At 45.3% G+C, this 26,387-nt stretch overlaps 1 protein-coding gene across 1 annotated transcript; it reads right to left on the bottom strand.

Annotated features, from left to right (window-relative positions):
- Nucleotides 1-3,337: 3,337 nt before the first annotated feature.
- On the bottom strand, nucleotides 3,338-25,684 carry T265_01637 (hypothetical protein; the record flags this gene model as incomplete). The annotated part of the gene is made up of 10 exons (XM_009165703.1): nucleotides 3,338-4,617; nucleotides 7,116-7,239; nucleotides 9,709-9,894; nucleotides 12,048-12,150; nucleotides 16,324-16,448; nucleotides 19,708-19,845; nucleotides 25,206-25,299; nucleotides 25,335-25,380; nucleotides 25,416-25,533; nucleotides 25,568-25,684. The coding sequence occupies 10 exons, from the start codon at nucleotides 25,682-25,684 to the stop codon at nucleotides 3,338-3,340; spliced, it is 2,331 nt and encodes a 776-aa protein (XP_009163967.1).
- Between the last annotated feature and the right edge of the window lie 703 nt (nucleotides 25,685-26,387).

The raw sequence follows: 26,387 nt of genomic DNA, 5'->3' as shown, positions 1-26,387 counted from the left end.
ATCGGGAACTCAATGTCCCTTTACACACGGTTTCATAACAACGGCAGTACCCATTACTGATGCATTTTGTCCAGGACGATGGTAGCCCAAAATCGGTAGCAGTAGGCGACGGGAACTGAGAATATCTGGCAGCATGATCCGGGAATCATTTGAGCAGTGATTGATAATCGTGAAACAACTCCCGCTTTAGGTCTGACTAGTTTTAAGGTCACGTTGCCGACATTTTGAAAGATAAGTCCTACTCGCCTCTTTGGTATTTGTCTTTGGCGAAACATAGATGTGTCTAGTATCTGCTAAAATGCAACACTACTTATTTGTATTCAAACTGCTAATCATTGGTAACTTCGTGGCGCACCAAAACTGAAATCAACAGACCTCGTCTACGACCAGCAGTGGACATCCTGGTCGCGCTTGGATGTTGTAAAGCGCCCGGCGCGCTGAACTGACTGGAACTTGGTCCCCCAAGGTTCAATCATGTCATGAAGGTCGATAGGGTTCAAAGGTCCACTCAAAGTTCCAAAACCTGTTTTGGCTGGCGAAGCGATTGGAGGATTTCAGCTGACCTAAAATGCCCAGCGTAACGTTCAACGCACCTGAAGCTTCCCGATGGAACATGATCTGCTTGGTGCCGATATAACATGAAGTTCAACTTTTAAAGCAAGGACTGACTGTCTCCCCTGCCATATGAGGATGGGAGAGAACTCGTTCACAGTTACAAAACTTATGGAGAGCATTTGGAAGGCAAAGTGCTACAAATCACGTGTTGTTCCCGACTTTAAAAAAGATGCTAGATCTGAATGTATGGACAATCGGACTATTAGGGTAGTCTCCATACCTTGTAGGTTACTCACAGATGTTACCCTACCCAGGCTCACTAACATGTGTGACAGGCAAGGTCCCATTCGGGTCGTGGATGCATTGAGTTCTCTAACGCTGCCACAACTAAAGTAGTCTTTGATCCAAAACCAACCATGGACTCAGTCGACTAGTTGGCGGAATCTCCTTCTAACGTCTGCCGTCACACTTCAGTTATTATGCTCCAACACCTGTGGGTGCGTGGAAACCTACGAAGAACATTCTCCCAAGTCCACCAGCAAGAGTGGCGTTCGTCAGGACTGCTCCCTCTCTCATTTCCTCTTCAACTTCACGATTGGATCGAAGAAATCTTCCCTATTTCTTCTACCTCTGACATTAAGCTTGTTTCAGGGGAAAACTTGACCGGTAGCATGCGCACTATATTGCACTACTTGTTTCACGCACTGAGTAATCGAAATTATGCTGCCATGCGTTTCGGTATACGCTTCCAAAGTGCAAAGTGCTATTCACCACTGATATACTGGATCCCAAAGCTGGCCATGGCATCGTAATCACTAGAGATGATGGACAAATTTACCTAGCAGCAATGCTGACGAAGTCAGTTGCGGTTGTGGGGTTCGTAGAATGTACGTTTATATCAGTCTTGTTTGAACCGTCGCCCTACTGTCGTGGTGGAATTATTCTGGTGAGTCTGCATCAAAAAAAGGAAGCAGTGGATTCGAGTTTCGCTCTCATTGGAGCTGACCAGCATTGCATAGCTTTGACGTCTGCAAAAGCGAATTTATTCACACTTAAGCGATGTTAGAATTCGCGAAGGCCGTTCTACTTACCTTCAGATGAGACAGCTCTGGTGTCGAAGTAACACTGGTCCATCAGTGGAAGGCAGGGCCTACGACGCACCAGTGTGTCCACCATTGCATTACGGTCAAGAAAACTGACCGCCGTGGGTTGAAAACTAGGAAAGATTGTTTCTTTTTTACCACCAGTGACTTCGAAGCATTGCAAACAGAATTAGTAATGCTGAAGCGCAACGCCAAAGACTACGTCATGGCAGCAAAAAAATGCCAACGGGGAAAGAAGCAGTTGGTGTCAACCGGAAAGCTTTGGAGGGTTGCACATATGTCGAGTAGGTTTCACAAACGACGGCGGGGGCATCCGGTTGGTGAGATATTATGAATTTCGAAGCAGTGAACACGTTTTTTATCCTTCCTTCTGGAGACATCAGACATCCTTCCAACATTGCGTTCTCTTCCTCTCAACCTCTCACTACCACACAAGGTTGTGCGGTAGTGAGTGCGAGTAATTGTTACTGGCGGATTACAGTCAACGATGACTCTGTCTCTCATGCATTAAGACCGGCAAATGGTACATAAATATCGTATGATTTTAAACTACATCACTACTCATGTGCGAATAAGTAGCTAAAAGCAGTGACACTGAGAAAAACGAACTCAGATTAAGGGTTGCTCTTTACAACCAACCGAGGAATTCTGAACTTGTATTTTTAAGACCATTTCAGTCAGTTTCGAACGTTCTAATTGTCATCCGAGGAGATACCTGTCATGAAAAAACAAACTCTTGGACTTTCTGAGTAAGGGAGGCGTGACCTCTCGAGAGACTTTAAGGGACTTGAGTGGAATGCTTGCTGCAGACCATCTTCGGAGATGGCTTATTTTCGGAAGTTACTGCACTGAAAATTCATTAGATTTGAAAACTACCGTTCAGAAACTCCTCAAGACAAATTTTGGTTGACGGGATATAAAAATACCCGTTCTCAAAGGGAGCTGGTGGCTCACCGTGGCCACTCAAGTTTATTCGAATGGAAGCTTCTAAAAACCGCTCGAGGCACCTCGGTGGTTAGGGAGCGAACTCCTTGAACGCAAGGTCCGTGATTCGAATCCAACATCAGCATCTGGACTACTCCTGTCCAGGTTTGGGCAAACCCTCGTTCTTCCTTTAGGGTAGCATGCGAGCTATGAATGTTATTCTGGAAATCTCGCAGGGAGATTACTGTATGTTGTAAAAACAATTGAAAAAAAACGTGGGTAACCGTAGGGGTTCGTCAGTTCGGGGTTCATCAGAGATACTAGAGTAACAATTGCGAGAGCCACAAATTTCCCTCCATATTCCCAAGGCTCCTTAGTTGACATCCGATTGGTCACTCTCAGTTGAAGTAATCCAACCTAAGAATACCAGTTTCACATTAAAGAACCACAACTGTCTTAAACATGCTCCGGAAATATCATTGGAAAGATCGAGGTGAACCGGAAATTTACAGGCTGGTACATGGTGGTAAACAAAATTATCACATTCCACCGGTTGTACAAACACAAGTAGCCACAGAATAAGAAAAAATGAGGTCCGGCAAACGGCGCTCACAAAAGAGAGGCACCAGAGAAAGAAGTTGGTAGGAACCGAGATTGTAGCGCATCCGCAAATAGCACCTGAGGTAAAATGACCAGGTTGTTACAGCCGGAATGGTCGGATTAGGTGAAGAGTTTGATGGATTGTATTCGTCTGATCACCTTACCTCCAACCGAACTGAGGGTTTCTTTCCCCCTTGTTCATCGGGTGCTACTTGTTGCGATTGTTTTGGAGGAAGAGTGGATTTCTCGTCAACTGATATTTTTTGTCTTCCTGACGGCTGTTGAGTACCCATACTATTAGCAGGCATAGTTGTGGTTAGCACTTGTGACGTCGAAGTCTCCGGGGCAGCAGTTGCAGGATTTTCCTGTTGGTTAGCTCTTATGTTTTCATCTTTGACTTTAGTGGACTTGACTCTGGAAGCACTTTCTTCAGGGCTTGGGATACCCGATCCAGTCAGCGGAGCAGGTGAAGTGCTCTTTGAATTCCGTTTATCCTTTACTCTAGCGGACACTACGGAGTCTGCGAGAGTTGAGTTTCGCACCAAAAGCTGCTCAGACTGGATGGACCGTTTGACTTGTTTTTCCTGGGTTTCAATCCATCCTGGCGCGTTTAAGTCCACCTCAGCTCTGTTTGTCAATGAAGAAACCAGAGGCCGCTCATTACCACTTTTTATTTTGGGAACCGCTGTCGACAAAGCGACATCTTTCGCGGGCCCCTTAGGGAGTTTCTCACTCGTCTCAGTCGGTCTGCTCACAATAGCACGCTTCGGTCTTTCATCGTTCGGTTCTCGATCAACACGAGCTAGCCCATCGTTTTCTTTCACAACAGCATCCGCCGAGGTTGTCACCGCTTGTCTATGAATCACGGGCATTACCACATTATCCGGAAGCTTTTCTAACTCAGGCCTTACAATTGATTGTACCGGCTTCTTTGCAGCGGACTCCAACTGGTTCTCGTTCGGCTCTCGATCAATCCGTGCTGGTCCATTCAGATTACCGTCAATGACCGAAGATTTCCGTTCGGAACCGTTCACATTCATGTCCTGTTTGACAGCCTTTGGTTCCAGTCTAACATCGACGTCCCTGTTTTTTAAACCGTCCGGTTTATCGAGAATCGCATCGATCGACCGTTTTGGCGGCTCTGCAGCAGCAGCAGGTTCAGCTATGGCAACGGAATCTGGCCCAGCCTTAAAATGTGGCGCCGGGATTGCAGGCTGAATGCCTGCCGGGAGGGATCCGACGGAATCCGGTACGTAACGCGCAGTTAGAAGACTGAAAGCAAGCAACATAACTCCGACCAACAAGACCATGGTTGCGTGGCGTCGTTGACGCGCCGATTTGTCATGCGTAAATGCGTACGTGGCCGTCAAACCAGGTAGAATATAACCGACCAGAGAGCCCGCCAGAGTGGACGTCAACTGGATGATGATTTCAACTGCAATCCAAATGACAGGGATTGGAGGGATGAGACAATGGAGTAATGAGAAGTGGACCAAAAATTTTGTTCACTTCATTAAATTTTCAGCTATTTACCTGAGCTAAAAGGTAGAACGCAGGTGATGAAACCGTGTCTACGACGTGCTCGGTTTCGAATGCGCAGTTTGGCCATATGATTCATACACGACCAAAATAATTTGAGGCAGTAGAGTGAAGTAGGACAGAGGTCTTCGGTGACTGAACTCTAGCAAGTGTTCAATACAATTTATCGGCTATTAATCGTGTACCGTTGGCACAATAGTTCTAGCGGCCACAGTTCCAGTCACGGGAAAGTGGGAGCATGTGGGGGGGGGGCAAATAACTAAGCCTTGGATGAAAAGGCATGCTTGGTTAGTTCGGGAACTGAGTACCTAAACATTGAAGGTGATCACTTTGATGCACGAGCACTATTGACTGAGCTGACTGAACTTTATCGGCTAGAGATCATTAACCATGTACCACGAATGTCGTTTTGTTTTCGATAGAATTGGCCCGAAGATTTAGCATGATGAATCACATAAATCGCTGACTGAACCAGTCAGATCTTTATATATCTTGAAATAAACATCTCAAATGTGAGAGGATCTATGTAAAGATCTTCTACAACGCTTGGAAAGGGATAGTGAACAAAAAATGACTACTGTAACCCAATGTCTACTGAAAAACGATTTGCAAAATCAAGCATACACTAATTTGAAAGGATGTGCGAAAAAACGGAAATAACGATTGAGGAAACTTGTGCGACAAACGAGTAGTTACGAGAAAAACATGACACTGACGCCGAAACGGTGAAGACAACAGGCTTCAGGTGTACGGAAGCGGTCTGCTACATTCAGGAGGAGACGAGAGAACATATGCTACCCTTGGTAATTGAGCAGGTGGCTGTTCGCCGAGCTTGGTAATCGGCCTTCAAGCTCGGCGAACAGAACAACAGCCATCTAATCAATTACCAATGAATGCACTGATATTCCACCACATTACCATATACAACCCTGAGGAGGGTTAGAAATACTTAGCCTCTCTCTCAGGGGCAATGAAAATTAGATCCTTCTTGACGGAGAACCCAGTTTTCCCTCCCGAAAAGCGAACTACTACCAAGCGTCTCTCTCAGAGGGTCACCGTACACATTTTCGCCGTTGAGACAACGAACTGCAATTGAAAATGGGGGATGAGTCCTGTCAGATAAGCCTCGGACTATGGGATTGGAAGTGCGCTGTCGCACATTTTTAGACTACTAACCTGAATCGGTCATACTAAATGTGGTGAAAACTCAAGGAAATATAAAAAATATCAGTTGTTAGGGAAAGCCTTTGGATGTTATTGACTCTGAGGTAATCTTTCCGCTGAACGACGCCACAAACGAGGACGAATCAGGAGCACGATTGAGTTACTGACTATAGGGAAGTCTCTTTTCCGGGATATTTTATTTAAAGACTGATGGGAAAGCGGTCAGGGTGATCCACGGCCAAGACCTGTCAGCCTGCAATGATGATCAGGCTTCATTGGATTGCTTCTACAGATTTCTACACGCGCAGAGAGAGCACGTTTTTACTTAATCCGCTCACCGTATCATCCGGATTTTGGCTGAATCCCACCTGAAAGTGTCCAGAGCTGAATGTGTGAGCGCATCCTGACTACACACTGACTCTTCCGTCGCCAATACGTTTACAGGACCATTCATTTTATGGCTTCCAACAGATGTATCCACAGAGTACGCCGAAATCTCCTGTCACCTGGACGTCTCCCTAGATATGTGTTATCCGACGGATACTAGAAGCATTTGAAAAGATGATGCAACGCAGAAAAAGGGCATATAAAGTCTGAGGTACGACCACAACCAAGAAGTGTCTCATCCATTTCAGCGTCACGGCAGAATTTGCCTACCCGTGACACACACTTACCACGAAGGCTGTGGCCTGTCTGAACAGCATGGTCCAGAATATTCATGATGCCAAAACGAAGTGCTTCCGAGGATGCTTCATGGGTTCTACTTCGATCGAATCAATGGTATACTCCTGCTTCATTAACTTTCCGAAAAAGCCTCATGCGTCCCTTACACATAATTATTTCACCGACGCCTTGTCGACAGCAGTTTTAAAGGCTCATGCGGACACACGTGTGTTGGCATTCTGGAAAGCGTTTGACCCGGGGCTTGGCTAAACTTAAAGACGGCTGAGAATGAACGAAGTGCTTACGAAACCCGAAATCGGGTTGGACTGTAAACCCATATTCACAATCGAGAATAACCATCAAAAGAGCAGAAAGCGTGTGATTGAAACGGACAACTTTAACGGACGGATCATTAAATGCACGGTACAAAGAACAACGAACGGACAACATACCGTGGCGATTAGCTGTAAAGGATTGAAAATAATTTTCTACTACGTTGTTTGTATGGCGGTTCGGGAGGGGGGAGTCCGACGTACAAACTAAGGAATATTGAAAGGTTTGACTCACTTTTGCTTGTGGTTAAGCTGAGTGCAAAGCATACAGCCAGCACACAAACAGTCATCAGGCGAAAACGGTTCTTGGGTACCGGAATATCCAATCCGATATCGGTGTCAACTGCCCACGATGGATTCTATGGAAAAACGACAGCACATGGAAAGCAGACGGGAGAAATGAAGTACCCGTGTTTTACAGATGAATGAAGAGCGAGAAATTTCTGAAAGAGCGTTAATATCACGTTGTTCAGTAAGTCCTCTGTTAAAAGTTGGCACTTTGGAAAAAAAGGGCAGATCGTCCAACACACATAGGAGGAAGACCGTCCAACCAAGCGTGATCGAATATCAGCCCTGGTTAGCAGCAGTGTATTAGCACACATGCAACAAGAACCACCGATTCATCATTCCTATCCCTAAAAATGCACTGATGATGTCACCTCAATTGGTGATGAAACGGTTGCAATCAAATTGCGCAGCTCAGCGAACAAACCAAGGGCAATATTTCCACCTAGTATGCGACCCATATATTGCTTTGGGTACCCGTTAGTATACTGGAGCTCCATACTCGGCATACCACTTCCACACGATGAGGTTGACAGAAACGCTTTGCATTTCATACAGATATCCCAGGTCTGGAGGAGTGAGGAGACTTATTTCGGTGGTCAAGATGTTGAATTCGCCATTCCTCTGGGAGAAAAATCATGCTATCGTGGGGAAATTTCGGCGCATGTATGAGGGCATAACAGGGAAGCTCGTGGAGGATGATTCTGGTCAACCTGAAACACGTGACCAGTAATTCCTGCTCCTGGTTCGTGTGTAATTGATTTACCAGAAGTCGATCCGGCCCCCACACTAAAAAGGTGCTAGAAACCCATAATAAAGACCGTTACTGGCAAGTGAGTGTAACAACTCACACTGCTGATCAGCCGCCCGTGTACAACACTGATGCTAAACCTGGTCCACTGAGGAGGTATAGCACAAACGATTGCCGGTCAGAAATGGTAAGGGTAGAACATTGGGCCAGTGACTACCGGTGAGGTACGGAACCGAATGCAGGGCATGTGAGCATTAAAAAGCACCTCTTGGACTTGGTTGCAAATTGAAAGAAACCTGTGGAGGGAAACATAGGCTCCGAAACGTTCAAATCGACCGCTAATATTTTTGATGATTTGACCAGGTGATTGGTGCCTCGTGAGTCCGTCTTGACTGAATTAACAGCCTACTAACGAACCGAGTACAATTCAAAAAATCGGAGCACGATCGATTCAGTGCCATTGAGAATTATCTGGCGAAAGACTGATCAAAACTATAAATGAACATAAATGACTCGGTAGGATTGACCTGGTATCCAGAATCGATTAAAAGATTGAACAACACACTTTTACTTGGTCTTTTTATTCCGTGACACAAGCTGTTGAGGAAATTCCCTAAATCACTAAGTTGTTCAGCTGTAGCACCCTTTCGGTGACTAGCTGCCATGCCACCTGAAGGAAGCACGAGGGCTGGGATACCGCCAGTTTGCCCAAGTCTATACAGGGGAAGTCGAGAGGCAGAGGTTGGGTTCGAACCACGGACCTTCAGGTCAGTAAACTGGCGCTCTAACCACTTGGGCCATCTCACCACCCTAAATCCCTAAATCCATCATGAAAGGGTTGCTGAATGATAGTCTAGAAACCAGCTTCTCTGCCATAAGTGGTGAGGAATAGAGGGAAAGCATGAGCTCGAAATGTGACAGGTTCCGGGACTAAATCGCTCCAGACTGGCAGCCGAACACATAACCTTTTGCGGTCTCATTTAGAATTGAGGAACGGGTGGGCTACGATTTGTCAGTGAAGGATTTCAGTTTATCATCAACCGTATTTTTTTCAAATAGCGGACTAGATTCCGCCTGTACTCGATGTCATTAAATCTACTGCCCTAACGGGGCACCCCTCAAGTGTTCGACTTCAGTGATGTATTCATTCCCCTGTCATCAAATATCCTTGATTTCGTGAGTCGGCAAACCTGGGAACGAGATTTGGATTTTCAAATCACGTTCAAACAAAGCAACTGCACGATGGAAATCAATTATTACTCGCTGAAGTGCTTCTCAAAAAGAGACTATCACAAGAAGGTGAACTCAGCCTTTTTTCAAAGGAATTCAAGAGACAATTTTGGCTGACGGAGAACGCCGTAGCGGTCCTTCCACATGATGGTGTATATTGCCCAGCATAAGTCCGGAAACCGGATACTACTGTCAATTGTTCGCGCTTCTGACAGTCCATGCGCAACGAAACTGTAGACCAGCGCACGGTCCACTTTGCACGAAAGCTGCATACCTTTGGACCAACCCTTAACAGCCGTCGAATTAAGAATAACAATCAAGAGTCCAGAGAACAAGACTGAGAAACGCAAGGTCAGCGGTAAAAACAGTCAGAACAATCCCGTTTTGTACTTGCATGGATAAAACCAAATAGTTTCTGCACACATAAGAAAAATCGTTCAACTGTAACACTCTTTTGGTGCCCAGATGCATGCCACCCGAAGGAAGTACGAGGGCTAGGATACTACCAGGTTGCCCAAGCCTAGACAGGAGATGCATACAAACAACTAAGCGTATCACTTACTCTGTGGAACAGAAAACTGCTCAACGATTCACGAAGAGGAAATAGGGTGAGCGGAATCGACACGGTCACAGTGAACAAGAAGCCAGCCTGGACGCACAAACTGCGCAGATCGTTCGGGTAAATCAGGAACACATTGCCGGGCAATTCACCACTATTGACAAACGCTACATAGCCGAAAAATCCAAACTGTGGGAAGAAAATATAACATGACAAGAGAATACCCATGAGACCAGATAAATGAGAGAGAGGGTAAATGTGCTTGCTGTACGACGGGGGAGGGGGTTAAATTCGAATCTGGACCCGTGAGTAAATTTTTGTACTCATTTGCAGAGTAACTTGTTGTTAACGAGAGACATAAAGTAAACTGGGTGTCAGTCGAATCTTTCGTTCAGGTTTCAGTTGAAAGAACATCCAAGATGTGAAGGATCTTTCTTGACACAAACCTGTTTGGGTATAAATCGATGTTTAGGCAGTAAGCAAAACAGACGGGAAGTCAAGAAAGAGTTCCAGGAAGAGAGGAAGACGTGGTGGACTACCAGGGGTTTTCGGCAACCTTACTAGTGGGTTATCTATCCATCAGTAAAAAAAATACACTACGACATCTCGAAATTTGTACTAACAGAAGCATCAGGGTCCATCTGTGGAGGACATCCACCTGAAGATTATCACAAACGAGAATTTCGGCTGAAATTCCGATAAGCTTGCTACTAAAAACAAGTTGTTTTACAGAGGAGAAACCTGAAGAGATCAGTCCTCACAATATAGCGTCCACGTTTGGACTAACTGATTTCAGAATTAAAATGAATCCTTGTAGTCATTGTTTTGAACTAAGCGGTTACAAGCCATTAGACACGAATGCAACTCATCTGCACTAACTGATTTCAGAATTAAAATGAATCCTTGTAGTCATTGTTTTGAACTAAGCGGTTACAAGCCATTAGACACGAATGCAAATATCTCATCTGCACAGTTTGTAAAAAGTGGACAATCTCAGGTGCCCTGTTGAACTTTCCTGAAGGCTCTTCGGTCATCAAACAACAATGAAGAAACACTGAGAAACGGCTCAATAGTTTCCGTAGTAACGTTCACCTTCCATCAGATGCTGGGGCAGAGTTTGGACAGCAGACCAGAAACAGCTTACGTGCTTCAACGATTGCACTGGTTAGGTCGAAGGAAACTCCGAACAGTTCACCACCAGCTTTGCCCTTGTTGCGGCTCATCAGGTAGCACTAATCAACAAATTTCCAACAAGCATATTACTCACTTGAAAAGTGCAGTGCAATTTCGGTACAGATAACATGGAATCTGTCTTTCGAAAAGCTGTACGCATGCATAAGCGCTGGTAGTTCGGTTAGCTAGTTGTCCGTCACGGGAACAAGCCTTAAGGTATGTGCAGCATTCCGACGACTCCAGCCACGGACAACCTGGATCGAATTCAAGCGCAATTTCTGCTTACCAACTGATGCGTCTGATGCTTTGTCGTGAGAATACAATACCGGTGAAGTGCACCAGCGACATTTGCTCGATCCTACGATGACTGCACCTCACTACTCCCGTCAACAGCGCTCCTAATAAAGTGTTAGTGATTGTCAGGATTTAGACCGCCAGCAGCGACAAACAGACCCAATCGAACGCATTGTAACCGAGGCAAAGAAAGAAAGCCAAGTGCTCGTCACAAATGAAACGAAGCAACGGACCTAACCTACACAGCCCATGAATACAAATCGAAATCCGACAGCGGTTCTCGACAAAACACACCAACCGAATGCGTTTTGAAAAAGGAAGGCACCTTAAATAAAGTTATCAGCTCTTATGTCACTTGATCAACCGCTGTAAAAAGGTGACCAGAAGCCACATTCTCGACACAGTGACGTCCCACTCAGAAAATGCACAGAACGTTCGTGGATTTACCATTTTACAGACTGACGATGTCAACTTTTGATCACTCCGTTCAGCTAGACAGCATTTTGAATTTGTCACTGAACTATATTCGTTTCTTCAGTGTACCTGGGTCTCTAACCACTTCTAAGCGCCCCCTCAAGGTGCCCCATTCGGAGGGGAAATATATGTATGCAGGTATCACTAATGGAGACTTATGGCACCCATTAGAGTAGTCTGGTAAGACATTCCATTCCCAAGTAACACTACTGATACCATTGACCTCATGCCGTAAAGAGCGGCCTGGAACAAAAGAGAGCAGGAATGCCACCAGGTTGACCTAAACATAAAAAGCTCTGGCATTTTCTGTCGTGGTTAGTGCCATAGCTCTTCAGGCAAACGAAGAAGGAGGGGTTAAAAATCAGTCGACGGATTGAAACAAATGTGCCAAATCAACATACCAGACTGTAAGCGACAGCGATAATGACCATGACCAGTCGGACGGTTCGTCGCATGTCACTCACCGACAGGTGCTGAGAGCCGCAGTAGACAGTGTGCAGCTGACTGTAGCAACAGTGCAGAGAAAAAATGGAATACAGTCAGTCATAAGTGAAACGCACATCATTATCGAATCTGAATGATGAGGTTTGTCACACGACTGGGGACACGAACGTCAGTGGAAAACTAGTTGTGAAGTGCGAAATAGACCATACTAAAAATGAGGTTAGTTGAGCGTCGGGGCAGGAACCATAAGCCGGTATCGTCAGCCAAAAACACAGTTTTTAAAGGGTAATTTAGGCGCGCGTTTCAAGTTTGGTTCAATGACTTTGTCCTGTGCTAACAGGAGTCAAATACTGAGAACAGGATAACGCTACATGACGCGATAGACACGAAACCCACCTGAGTGTTAACCAGAGCAGTGCTAGGAGTGGTGTTTTGTTCGAATATACACGGCGCAATATGCAACTAGCGTATCTGTCAAACTGCTGGTGTGTGTACTGTTCAGACTCGTTTCTAGTATTCCTGTAAATTCGTGGGGCAGATAAAACTGGTGATTACCAAAAAGGGTGAAGCGCCCGTACAGTCCTTCTTGACTTTTCAGTACAGACTGGGTTCATCTGCAACACAGAAACTTCAGAACTGACTATCCCCCATAGGCTCGCGTTTCGATCAAATCAAATGACCTACGAGACCTATGGGGAAACATTTGGCTGTGTTCTTACAACATGGTCGTGACCAGTCATACTTTATGAAAACGCTCGTGGTGATGGGAAATGTCTTAGAGGAAAGCTTCAGATAGTTGCGGTATATCGAACAGAACTGGCAAAACCCGCGGAACGGCGAAAGATTGTAAGCTAGACAAGGTGGAATCGGGAAAAATTGTCACGACCGAAGACGCCCATCTTCGTTTTTTAATTAACGAATTCGTCAAATAAATTGGAAAATTACTGCGCAAGAACAACGCTAAAAGTTGCAATGCACTACTCATGAGGTTGCTGGAAATTTTTCGACACCCCACGATCGGTTTCGCCCTTCTTGGAGCTCCTCAGGTACGCGCAGCCCCCGAGTTTCTGTCAACCAAACTGCACGGATTTAGCGAATATACACTCATTTGGAAACTAATTTGGTTTTCCGAGAGACTCACCTGGAACCCAGTTGGATCCTTAGGTTATGATGTTTCCAGGCAACTGGATGTGCTGCCTCAGGCCGCCTCACGTTTCAGCTGCTACGATATTCGAGATATCGCGATACATGTATATTTGTAATGCACTACTCATAGGTTGCTGAAAATTCTTTGGCAGCCAAAATTTCCTAGCTAGCCCAAGAGTGACGCGTACGCTTCGGAAGATAACCGAAATTGAGAATAAGCAGGACAAGTAGTTCAGTCATGGCACTTTTTAGGTACAACCCTGCCACACGACGCAAACAAACACGAGGGTTGAGATGCTGCCTGACCCTAGTCAAGAGCGATTGAAAAGCCAAGGCTAGGTTTGAATTATGGACTTCCCGTTCATAGGTCCAAAGGCACAGCCTCCAAACTATCTGCATCTCATGAAGCAAGTTGATCTGCTCGCGCACTACAGAATCCGAGAGAAGACACCAGAGCCGGAAGACGGTGAGAAACACACAACAAATGTTGGAGCTAAGTCAAAGTAAGTCGTTAAACAGATGTGGTGCCGAGACCAGAATTGGTTTGTTGAGTTCGGACGAATCCGAGAGAGACGCCTCATTAGGAAAGAAAGAAATGCTGATCGACAGAATGAAATTTATGGAACACCCTCGCTAACCTCAGCAAGTAGCCGTCATGAGAGAATTGTGCGCTTGTACTACGCCTAACGTACGAGTATTGGTTTTTATTATGGTCATTTATGTCTACAATTGATCCAACACAAACGAGAAAAGAGAGTAGAGCTTACTGCGGACTGTGACAATCACCAGTAGATTCAAACTGGCTCCAGGTGATATGATCAATCGCGACGCAGTTCAGTTAATTTACACAGTACTAAGGACAGCAGTCAATACTGAACCATTCCGTTCGTGTCTTAAAACGAGCTTGCTGCTAAGTGCCGACTAATCAAACCGCTCACTTGGCTATAAGAAAGATGAACCTCTCATACTCGCCTTGAGAAACCTATTCAACGAGAACACGGTGATTTTGTAGAAGACGTGAGTCACTAAGTACGTTAAAACGCGGTGTACTCGAGGATGAAGACATGATTGACAGGACTTGAGTAATCTTTGGCTGTTTTTCTGGAGTTTGACAGTACGAAGAAACTCCACCACGATATCCATACACATTAGAAATTTAATTACCTCTATTCGAGGACTCTTTCCTATCAAAAAACATCTTGATATCCCTCAAGGTGGTTACACGGAAGTAGTACTGTAGTGAAACATTAATCTTTCTGTCTCCATGTTTCCTAGTAAGGTCTCGGATGAGTACCGAGCAAACAAGTTTGACGTGGCCATTCCCAGTACTTCATGAGATAACCTGAGAGGTCACTTAACCTCGGCTAGGAGAATCATTTCCACGTCATTTTCATGGCATAGGAGTTTCCACTGGAAAAAGGGACAGAAATGGATGCCCCGAGCTTCAGTCGTATGGATAGACTACCGGTTGCTTTGTAGCGTTGGGACCATGTTGAAAGAGATCAGTAGTTGAATTATGAAGCATGCGGGTCATGGGTGATAAAATGTTGGGCCACCTGTAGCCCAGCAATGAATTGTAGGCGACCGGTGCACGGGATAACTCTCATCTGAAGGGCGAACTGAAATCATTAAAGCGCTGTCGGTGGAATGTGAACGTCATTGGAGTACGGTTAAGAGTCAGGGAGAGAGACACTAACGTTGAAAGAGTAAGGTTAAGCGCAGCCAAGACTACGGTAGAAACCCCTCCAAAGACAAATCTGTCCTGATGTGTACCAAAGTCACATATGACGATACAGACTTGTAGACTGATATCAGTCATCGGTGGTGGCGAACGGATTATGGGGCTTCTAACCTAGCTACTGTTACGGCGCCTTGGACCTGCATTAGATTAAGACTATAAAGGAGCAGTCCTACTGATCGCGTCCTGCTTCGATGTGACACATAGAGGTGTTTAGTTTACTGCTGCTGTTCCTGGTCGTATTCGTGATTGACACAGGGCACCAAGTCCCAACCCTCTCTCTTCCCTGACCATTCATCCTTCATGGTTACATGGTAGTTGGATACCAGTGAGAGAAAGAAGGCCTCTGCTGCTAGGTTACTTATCAGAAAACGCCAACTGAACAGTTACAGACTATTGGACAGGGAAGCAAAACTCTCATAGTCATCTTGTTTGCGAAAAAAACTGAATATCCATCTCCTTGATCGCGTCTTCCTGAACTTTCCGGGATATTCATTGAATGTTGCTCAAACGCAAGCAAATGCGACTCCACAAATTCCTTAATAGATCCCACTTTGCAAGAGACGCGAAGCAGATTTACGAGAAAACGTACTACTCGCATGACCCCATCAGTAGTATCCATCGTTACACCAGTAATAACTTACTGCACTTTGTTGTTGATGATGTGTTGATGCGCTTGCATACAAGTTTGGTTTGAAACGAGACTCAGCTGAATACCCACCGAATCTCCCTCCCATGATGTTCTTCCTCAAACGAAATGCTCTAGCACACTACATCATGTTTCAATGGTACACCACTATCGCAATACATTGTATAGACGTAACACACTACTTATAAGGTTCCTCCATGGATAGACCTCTCTGAGATGACTGCTACATAGTGGTTTGAAGTGTTAATGAGATCATTGGGTTCTTGCTCATGCGGTCATAATTTATTCGCTTCCAAATGTTACCGATTTTCCTTCCAGCTTCTATTAATCTTCTACCTTGATCACTGTTCATTCACTTTTGCCACCCGTCGCGTGTTGACTGATTTCTTTCACAAGACACCTTCCTGCAGTCACATTTCGCTAAAATCATCATTCACCTATAGATATGAGACGTTAGTCCAATGCAGATCTCCCATATTCTGGTAAGGATAAGTGCAACGTGGCATTTATGTAAGCTGTGCAGTCGCGTTCCGGCTAAACGCTGTGGTAAGCACAACTGTGCTGCGTAACAGTAGCATATCTGTTTGGCTCAGCTACATATTACCGTATTTCAAACACCCAGAGAAAATAATGAGCATCACATCACACCAAGATTCGTTATTTCTAAAGGGGGCTGGTGAATAAGGAGACAGCAACTCACGTTTGGCAGAAAAGTGAAGCGAAGAAGATGGGAACACAATTGATGAGACCTGCGGGACGCCACCAGTTCATGTGAGACAGAGGAAAATCGGTGAACAGTTTTGGCAATCCAATAACAAAGACCATCTGTGGGTGGGTAGGGGAAGGGAAAATTAGCAACGTGGATTACTGGGAAAAAAGTGGGTGACGGGACACACTCATGTCGGCCAACAAAGTGGTTCGGGTAAACAAGAAAACAGTGAGACGTCACCAATTAGACTTGTCATTGAACCTATGACAAAAAACGAACTGCGGAAATCAAAGTCATTGCGAAGCAATCTACATGTGGTCAGAAACGAAATCGTTCAGCTGCAGCACCCTTTCGGTGCCTAGATGCCATGCCAACAGAAGGAAACACGAGGGGTGGGATACTGTCAGATCGCCCAAGCCTAGACAGAGGAAGTCGAGAGGTAGAGGTCGGGCTCGAACCGCGAACCTTCCAATCTGTAAATTCGCGCTCTAGCCACCTGAGCCATCTCGCCCCCAGAAAAGCCCTCAGAAAGGCTAGCTTAAAGAGGTTATGAACAAAGTCTATGACTGGACACGAGTCGTGTTCATTCGAGACACTACAAGTGACGCGTACAAATGACACGTGCTCCAAAAGACCAAGTGATCAAAATGTAGCGCCCCTCGCCCTGAGAAGCCGCACTACATATTCGTATGAAACATTCCCATGGATTTCCCATTTCAGTGGTATTCACCCATGATCCGCAAGAACTCGGCACCTATCGTAGATTATTTCGTGGATTAGAAAAGTAAATGCTCGGAACTGGTAACTTATATTCATTATCCGAATTTTATTGGTTGATTTTGGGTCAAGGTTTGGAAATACAAGTGACAGCAATAATGGTCAATCGTTCGTGATGCGGAATACCCGACGCGTTGTTTTCCATTAAACTAGCAATTTTGTCCTTAAGTTTAGGCAATTGACTCGTTTCTGAGCTCGTATATCGAGATAAAGTTTGTACGTCCACCCAAATGCCTTCCTGTTTACTACAAAAAGCATCTTGTGCTGTACATAAGCGATATACGGGAGTATTATTGAAACACGTTACGTTCTTTGTCGGCCAAGAATTGATGTGAATCTCCTTCCCCGAACAAAGGTCGCCCTGAGAAAGGCTGAAAACCTCTCTCTGCAGTGTCCCTTCATCATACGAAGATGGCGGTATTTCGTAGTCTGGTGCAGCTAGAGAGGTTGAAGGACATTTCGATTGAGTGAGACGTCAATACACAAAACCCAGTGGGTCGGCTGTTGTACTAATTTCCATAACTGTCGTGTAATCGCTGTGCTTGTTTATGGCACTAATAATTGAACTGCACTGCGCAGAGCTTGGATAGAAACACTTTCCTACATTTATCAACCGATGGATGAAGAAAACGAAATACAGAAGAAACCACTCGGATGGACGTAGCAAGTGAGTAAGCGGACAACACACCTTCTTCTCGGTTAAATGCACTCCTGATGCACCCAGCAAGCCGTATCATTACAATGCTTCAACAGAAAAAAGTACTAAACCAAATGCCAGATAAGGAGTACATCAGATTTCACTTAGTCTGACGATATTTACCGTCGACAGCTTGGTCTCCGAAAGATGTTCAGTTAGTGAGTGATGTTCAGTATAACTTGTATGGCTCATCATTCATAAAGGTTGATAAGATAACCTCAGATTAACCAATATCAATTTGTCAGCGTTGAAGGGACGGTGCCAAAGGACAAATACTTGCATCCAGTAAAACAGAGAAGGGCGAAGTAATAGTAAAAAGAAAGTCAACGAATCGTCTTCTGAAGGGTCATAGGACCCTGTAGCAATCCTGAGGGCGAGTATTCCCGGTAGGAGGTGAATGAAGCATCGCGCTACCGACTACAAATGCAGTTTATGTGCTCACCTTCAGTAATTCATGGGACATTTTCCAAAGTACACATGTCGGTGATGACAACTCGTTCATAAAATTCCACCCCGTATGTGAACTGAGTGAACAGAACCCCATGTTCACAAATGCGTAGTGTGAATGACTTCAAGCCAGATTGGTAAGTCACTTGGAGATTCCACCGACCTGGAATCTAAAGTACTTGCTCACTTACAGTTATCCCAGCGGACTTCATCACAACACAAATCATAGCCTACTTTGGATGGAGTTCAGACTCCGATCCACTATCGAAACAGCTTACACCGCTCACAGAACAAAACCATATGCACGAGTATATGTTCCAAGAGTATGATGCGCCCATTCATGCTTGTAAAACTTGGATCAACGAAATGGGAGCTGCAGTGACCTTGAATTGTCCCGTATCACCGCTTGCGTTTCCATCTCCGAACACCTGTCCTCTTTTGTCTACAATCATTTGTCTTTCCAGGGGGCGAGATGGCCCAAGTGGTTAGGGCGCGAAATTACTGACCGGTAGATCCGAGGTTCGTACCCGAGTTCAGCATCTCGACTGCTCCTGCCTAGGCTTAAGGGAATTGGTAGTATCTCAGCCTTCGGGTCTCATTTAGGTAGCGTGGCAACGAAAGGGTGTTACAATTGTCCTGACTGTAGTACGACGTGCGCACACCGACGAGGTAGTGAAGTGTTTCCATAAAAATGATTTTAGTTTTGTATCCATGCATGCTTTGCTGTGCAGCATCAATGGGCGCACTCCATGATTGGTTCTAGATTAGGCCAATGAGCAAAAGCCACGGTCGAACAAAGCGGTGACGGTTTCCGATGGAAATAAAGATGAAAACACACTAAACATCTCCATGTTAATTAGTTGAAACCAGATTGTTTGCCGCGATCCATCGGCAGTCTGCTAATTAGTGTGTTGAAGGAAAGTATGTTAATTAACACAGTTCAATATTGTGCAAGCTGGTGACCTGACTTACGTAGGCCAGTCCGAAAGGTAGCCCAGGTGCTTAATCAGATTCCATGTGTAGGCTTGTGGATAGTGAACTTCGCGAGTCATGGTGCGAACATTAAACCACAGGAAAAAGGATATTTTAAAAAACGGCGGCTAGTGATCGCCATTCCGATGTAAAATGCAAACCTATTTACCTTTGCAGACATCATAAACCAACGTGGCTCTAGCGGTCGCGGTGAGGGCATAGTGCGGTTGACTTTTCTCGCGTCGATTCACATTAACAGCGCATGACTTACTAACCATGTTACCCGAGCGAAACGCTAACTTATTAGGTGAAGAAATCCTAATATGCCACAAGAGTCCGATTGTCTGAATAAACCGAAAGCTGCTTAGATCAAGAATCACATTCGAAAAATCGGGATTTACTAAAAAGCAGAAAATATTTCACACGATACCTTGGCGAATCAAAGATGAGATCCACTGAAGTGTGGCGTCCAGAAAACTTACGTGCAGAATCATGAGACAGTAGAAAAGCATGGCGAATGCGCTCAAATTTGAGAGACTTTGCACCCTGGTAAGGAAACAGAGAGGTGTGATTATCACCGTGAACAAAGTGAGGATGGGGATCCGTAGATTTTCTGGTTCCTGAAAAGCAAGACAAAAACCGTGGGAGGTTTAGGTGAGGACTGTACTTCACGCAGTGAATGCAGGAAGACATAACATCAATGATGACCATCATACCCAACACCACCAATAAATCGTAATATCCTACAGCCATCGTTTCACTGCCGGACCTCGGCCCGAATTAGTTACGCAACCTGAGGATTAAGTGTGCTCATTTAGAAACACTGGACATTGTGTGGGATTATGACGACTCGATAGTTGAAATCACTCGATGAAGGACTAGGGGAACCTTTAAAACCGGGGTTAATGGTAGGTTTGTTCGTTTTTCTTCCAAATTCCAAAGAAAAGTGCAAACAGTTCCTCGCCGTATCTCTAAAACTGGCAGAATGCCAGTTGTGACAGTAACAAATAACTCACACAATTTCCGGAGGCTGGCGGACTGGATCCTCACCCTATCCAAGAAGAAAAAGTTGATAAGAAGCTGCATCTGGCGTTCCGCATCTTTCAGTTCAGTTCCATCTCACAATCGTGAAACGTGCAAATGTGTGAAGTGATTCGTGTCGCTACAGCTTATGGTATTTGGTAGTGTAAGATGGGCAGGGTACGGAAAAAAACCACAAACTAAGAACAGTGGGTTGATGATTATCAACAAGAGAACAGATGAAACATCGTCAATGGTCGCATGACATCGTCACAACGATGACGGTGTGGTGAGGCTTCGATACCTAACCTCGCCGACGACACACTACTGCAGCCGAGATTCATTGTTATGTTCTTTATACCCCTTCTCCATGTCATACGTTGTATCCAGCTCCGAACCAGTTTCAGCAAACAGGGCACGGCAAGGCAAACGATCCATTGGCATACACAGCAAATGACCAAGAAAGCGTAGCTGAGGCAGCCGTATCAAATTATCAGGTGAGCAGGAGGCTAATTTGTAAGAAAAAACCGTGCGTGGAACTTTATTGTTGCCAATTCGAAGGCACTGATGGTCAAAGACAGGTAAACCTATTCTTTCTTCAACTGCCAGGTTTCACAGCCGTAAGACAATACAAGACTTACTGCAGAGTTGTGGGCAGTGACTTTCACGCCGACTCCAGAGGTGTCTAATTTGGAGGTCGGCACAGCAGCCTCTAGCAGTTCCAGCAATCGCTTCGTCAGCATTGCTACTATCCTAACTGATAGGTAAATCCGTCCATCATCTCTAGTATTCCTGATGATATGACCAGCTAGTCGTTCGCTCGCCAAGTCTAGTAAGGGCACTTTGTACTCTCTCGGCGCATACAAGAACTCACAGCAACACAATTTATATTATTCGGTGTATTTCATATCCGGATGGGACCTGAACCAAGTAGTGATATATCGTCCGCATGCTCCAAGTCTTTGAAGTCCTCAAGTGAAACAAGCCCCGCACCAGGGGTTGAAGAAATAGCGAAGGTTTCTTTGATAGTTAACCCAATCATGAAGTTGAAGAGAAAAGGGACAGAGGGCAGTATTGACGGATGCATCACGTTGTCAACTTGCCTAGATAGCTGACAAATTTCTCTAAGGACCGATTCTTTGGGGCAATGAATACCATGAAGGTGAGTGATTTTCTTAGGTGCAGAGGAACCAGCTACAATACGGACACGAACAAAGGCATAATGTGAATCTGCATGTGTTCCAAAAGGACCCGACATAAAGCTGTCACCTTGAGGCGGTGGTCGGGTTTAAGTGTTGCATGGATCCCGCAGGCTACACCGGCTGAAACTTTGTTGCATTAAGTGCAATTATGCCATGAAGGCCAAAAAGGAGCAGTCAGAGCAGCGAGACTCCTGCGTGTAACAGTGCTAACAGACGACCTAAGGGTAAAGCCGTAATGTCCTCTGCGATAGAAGTGTGAGGGTGGTGACGTGTTTCCCCCAGACAACCAGCACGTTCAGATGTATGGAAACAGCGATGCTGTCTTGCCCTGAGGAAGGACGGGTTAGAAAAGGCCGACCCTTAAGACCGCACACTCCGATCACCCAAAGGTTCACTGTGACCGCCGGCCCGCTGTTATATACAGTTGAAATACTTTTAAGACTAAAGAGTCTGTTGCTGCACAAAAGGCACCTGCTGTGCGCAACTGCACTAGTAGTGAAACAGTTATGACCTACCACTGAGCGCTCAGGCCAAGCCTCTGCAACGGAACAGGTCAGATTATTGAGTCACCGGCTCTGGGCAGGAACCGCGAACAAAACCCTACTGCACTCTGTCCCGCTGGTTAGACTTCTTGAGTTAGAAGATAGGGCAGGATCTCCGAACAAAACCCTAAATCCTCCCACTACCTGGTGGGTCAGACGTTTGAGTCAAAGGCTCAAGGTGGTGTACCTCAACCAAACCCCCTTCCACCTCAACCCCTTCCCACCATACAAGCAGACGTTGCTGGGTCGTTTGACTGCAATTTATCTGACCGAAAGGCCTTATTTACCCCGCTGCTTAGTAACAACAAAATAACACATTTCTAAATCCACGAGATCTTTTCTACATAAAGGATTTTAACGTCCGTACTCTGTGTCAAGGTAGTACGCACTGAATGCCCGCTAAAACCTTATACTCCCCTAAAATTGATGTATGTTGTGTCTCCGAGCATACAAAACTTGAGTTAGAAGATAGGGCAGGATCTCCGAACAAAACCCTAAATCCTCCCACTACCTGGTGGGTCAGACGTTTGAGTCAAAGGCTCAAGGTGGTGTACCTCAACCAAACCCCCTTCCACCTCAACCCCTTCCCACCATACAAGCAGACGTTGCTGGGTCGTTTGACTGCAATTTATCTGACCGAAAGGCCTTATTTACCCCGCTGCTTAGTAACAACAAAATAACACATTTCTAAATCCACGAGATCTTTTCTACATAAAGGATTTTAACGTCCGTACTCTGTGTCAAGGTAGTACGCACTGAATGCCCGCTAAAACCTTATACTCCCCTAAAATTGATGTATGTTGTGTCTCCGAAAGATGCATACAAAACCCAAGCAAGATTATACATCTCAAAACATCAAGGACGAAAACAGCTTATTCAAATTTCTTCCCCTATGTGTTCGGTGATCCGGAAGCGGTTACTCGTGGAATATATAGCACGACTACATGACATCACATCAAGGAATGTTAAGCATGACTCTACTCCTCGACCCTCCCCCCTAAAATTAGTCATTGATACGATTGTGAAAAACCCGTTATCAGTTTCTAATGCCTGTGGTGTCGAAGCGCTCTCAGGACTTTCGCTCAAAGATGTCGAGTACGCAGGCGACATAGCTCTTCTGGGATATGACCCCGTGGTAATAGAAACAATATTAAATGATATAATTTACTCTGCCTTAGAGTTTGGCATGTGCTTAACACCGGCAAAGTGTAAAGTGCTGCTGCAAGACTGGGTGGGCTCGAACCTTAATCTCATGTTGATGATGTCATGATGAGCCGACTGAGGTAGTAGACAATTGTTTCTAATTGTGCAGTTGTATCGGTCACAGTGGTCTTGTGAAAGACGATATTTCCGCCCGGATTGGGAAGGTCAGAGCAGCTTATGTGAACCTGCGTCACCTGTGGCGAAAGTGTGACATCAGATTATCCGTCAAGGATCGAGGTTATAATGCTGCGGTGCGCTACAAGAAGCAGATATCTGACCGCTGCGCGCCGAGCACGTCAAAAAACTTTCAGTGTTTGGGCATGTATGTCTTCGGAGCATTGCCCGGGTCTGGTGGGAACACCGAATCAGCAATGCTAAAGTACGTTGAATGGTTTTCGGAAGAAATAACTCACCCAAGGTAGATGAGCTGATCACACTGCATAGGTTGCGCTGTGCTACGTGTGCCAGTCGATTGATTTCCTCGAAGGGTTCTTTTCGCGCAACCACGTGAGGGGTAGAAACAAGCCAGGGGAGGTCAAACAATAACTTGGCAGCGAAGTACAAAAGCTATTACCAGAAAACGTAGCTGCACTGTCATTGCCGTCTTCCTGGATGGGGACCCCGAGATAGGACACATCAATGGTTAGAGACAGTGTCAGCCACGGCCCAGTCAGGCCCTCAATGGCGTTCATGTACCCAAGCTATTACCTTCAATACATAGCTCGCTCAACAATTAAAAGTCCACTGACAACCCAATGCGCAGCTACCTGCCCCACCTCCTCAAATCACCGGCGAACGAAACCGTGGCAGCTATAACCACTGTACAAGTACCGGTTCTTACAGCCAATAGTTATGATGATAAACAGCAGACTTAAACACAAGATCCGCATCAATAGCTGGTAGTTACATGGTCAATCGGAGCAGACGATTGGCTTCTGTTTGGAGGGTTCCAGATAGTGTGATGCTCACGTTTGCTAGCGACAAATAGATGGTGATCAGTACACAGTTGTAGGAGGCGACCGCCATTGTGGGCCCGAACAGCAAATACACAAAATGTTCTACCGGGACGACTGTCATACCTGTCTATTCCTCCCAGTTGATACATATGTCCAGTGAGATTCAGGGATATACAGCTTCGTCGCCATAGGTGTCCCAAATTAGCAAACGCGACCCGAACCTTGCAGATTAGTCCATTAATCTGATCTAGCACACTACAATCGAAACTGATACAACTTGCAAGATACATAAAACACTCCACAAAATTCAGTGCCTCTTCCTGGACTGTAATTGGCGTGCTCAGTGACTGAATGTCTACGTGCATAACCATATACTATGTGAGTAAAATGTGCATGCCAAAGGACGAGATGGCTTTTGTCAGGTCATCCGAAAATACCTGCGTCTTCTTTTTCCACTTCGAAGGCGAGAACAATGTCACCTACATATTCCGGCTGCTTTTTGAACTTCCAGCGTTCGCCCAACTATTTCATCGATCACTAAATTAAATAGCGATTAAGAGCGTGGGTACCCCTGACAGACACCGCTTTGTGCACAGAAGCTTTTGGAGAGCCCTCCGGATGCACTCACATGCTCGAAAATCCGAGAATACAAAGAACTTATGTTCACAAACGTTCGACACATTCCTTGAGCGAGCGTTTCAAGGAGAACAGAGAGGTCAACGGAGTCGAATGCATTTTGTAAATCCAGGAATACTAGGTACAGAATAATGCGCCGGCGGTCATGGTTAGCCGATTGGAGTGTGCAGGTCGACCTTTTCCGACTCCTTATTCCACGCGGACAGGCAGCATCGCTACTTCCACAAATATGGATGAATGGAAGCCCCTTACTGTAGTCACACTCCCATCGCTTAGAACAGTGTGACTTGGCCTCCAGAGTGGCTAGTTATACGATTATTCTAGTATGGGGATCCTTCCTGGTATGGCTAAAACCTAAGAAACCATGCCGCACCAAGGGAACAACTCTACGATAGGGTTAGGGATAACTGGGGCAACTCACACTGTTAATAAAAAGTTTCGAAGCGATTCCAGAGCCCAAATCAGATAAGCTCACATTGTATCCAACGATAAATCCAAGCATTAGCCCTATAATGCTGGGAAGAGTAGAGAATCGTAGTTGATGACTTACCTTAATTCAGTGAGGAGTTTTCCAAGAATACCAAGATGTCGGAAACCTGAACTGTAGACGAAATTAAAGCAGAGAACGTACAAGTTTTTTCAAAGGATGTAACTCTGTGGGTTAGGCAGAGCCTAATGAGCAAATCACACGATCCTGTACAGGCAATGCCAGTAATTAGGATTGAAACTACTGACAGTAGCACTCCACACTAGAGATTATTCAAAACTGATAAGAACGCCTACCTGTTGAAAACAGTAGGGCATCGCTAAAGCAACAACACCCATTGTGCAATTAATAAGAGTAATCACCGCTGCCAGTTGACCATGGCCGCGAAAATCGCAAGCCCTGGAGCGTAGCATGTTACAGAATAATTGTACAATTCCGAAAAGAAAACTAAAAAGCTGCAAATGCATAAAAAGGAGCCTGGTTGAAAACTGCATACTCTTCGACTCACAAAGAGGGCACATTTGTAGGATGTAACATGGAATTAATGAGAAGACGAACGCTCAAAATGATTGCAAGAGATCTTATGTAGTTAATGCTCTTGTCTTTCGGTCAGCTTGTCAGTGGAATTACTTCGCAAAGACCACTGGGCAACATCCTCGTGACTTAAGTTTGCTGCATCCTTATGGCAGCGAAGCACCAGTTTTAAACACTGATGTTTTGCTTTCGATGACGATGATTGTTCCATCCTTTTCAATTTCCTTTTTTCCTATATACGCGCGTATACACAATGAACTAACTCGTGAATCAAATGTGTAACTTATGCTACGACCAGCACAGCTGATGTAATTTCAGTAAACCGCCAATCTATTGTTCAACTGACTAGAGACTATGCGATGTATCTCAGTACTTAAAATATAGTGCACCCAACACAAGTATAGTGCTACATAGATATCGACGGTCGAAAGCAAGTAATCTTCTATCGTTCAGCTGCAACACGCCTCCGAATCCTAGCTGCCATTCCACCCGAAGGAAGCACGAGGGTTGGAATACTGCCAGGTTGCCCAAGCCTAGATGGCAGAAGTCGAGAAGCAGAGGTCGGGTTCGAACCACGAACCT

The sequence above is a fragment of the Opisthorchis viverrini genome (assembly GCF_000715545.1).
Source record: "Opisthorchis viverrini unplaced genomic scaffold opera_v5_18, whole genome shotgun sequence".
NCBI lineage: Eukaryota > Metazoa > Platyhelminthes > Trematoda > Opisthorchiida > Opisthorchiidae > Opisthorchis > Opisthorchis viverrini.
Note: the sequence above shows the minus strand (reverse complement) of the source record. Positions and strands in the feature narration are given on the sequence as shown.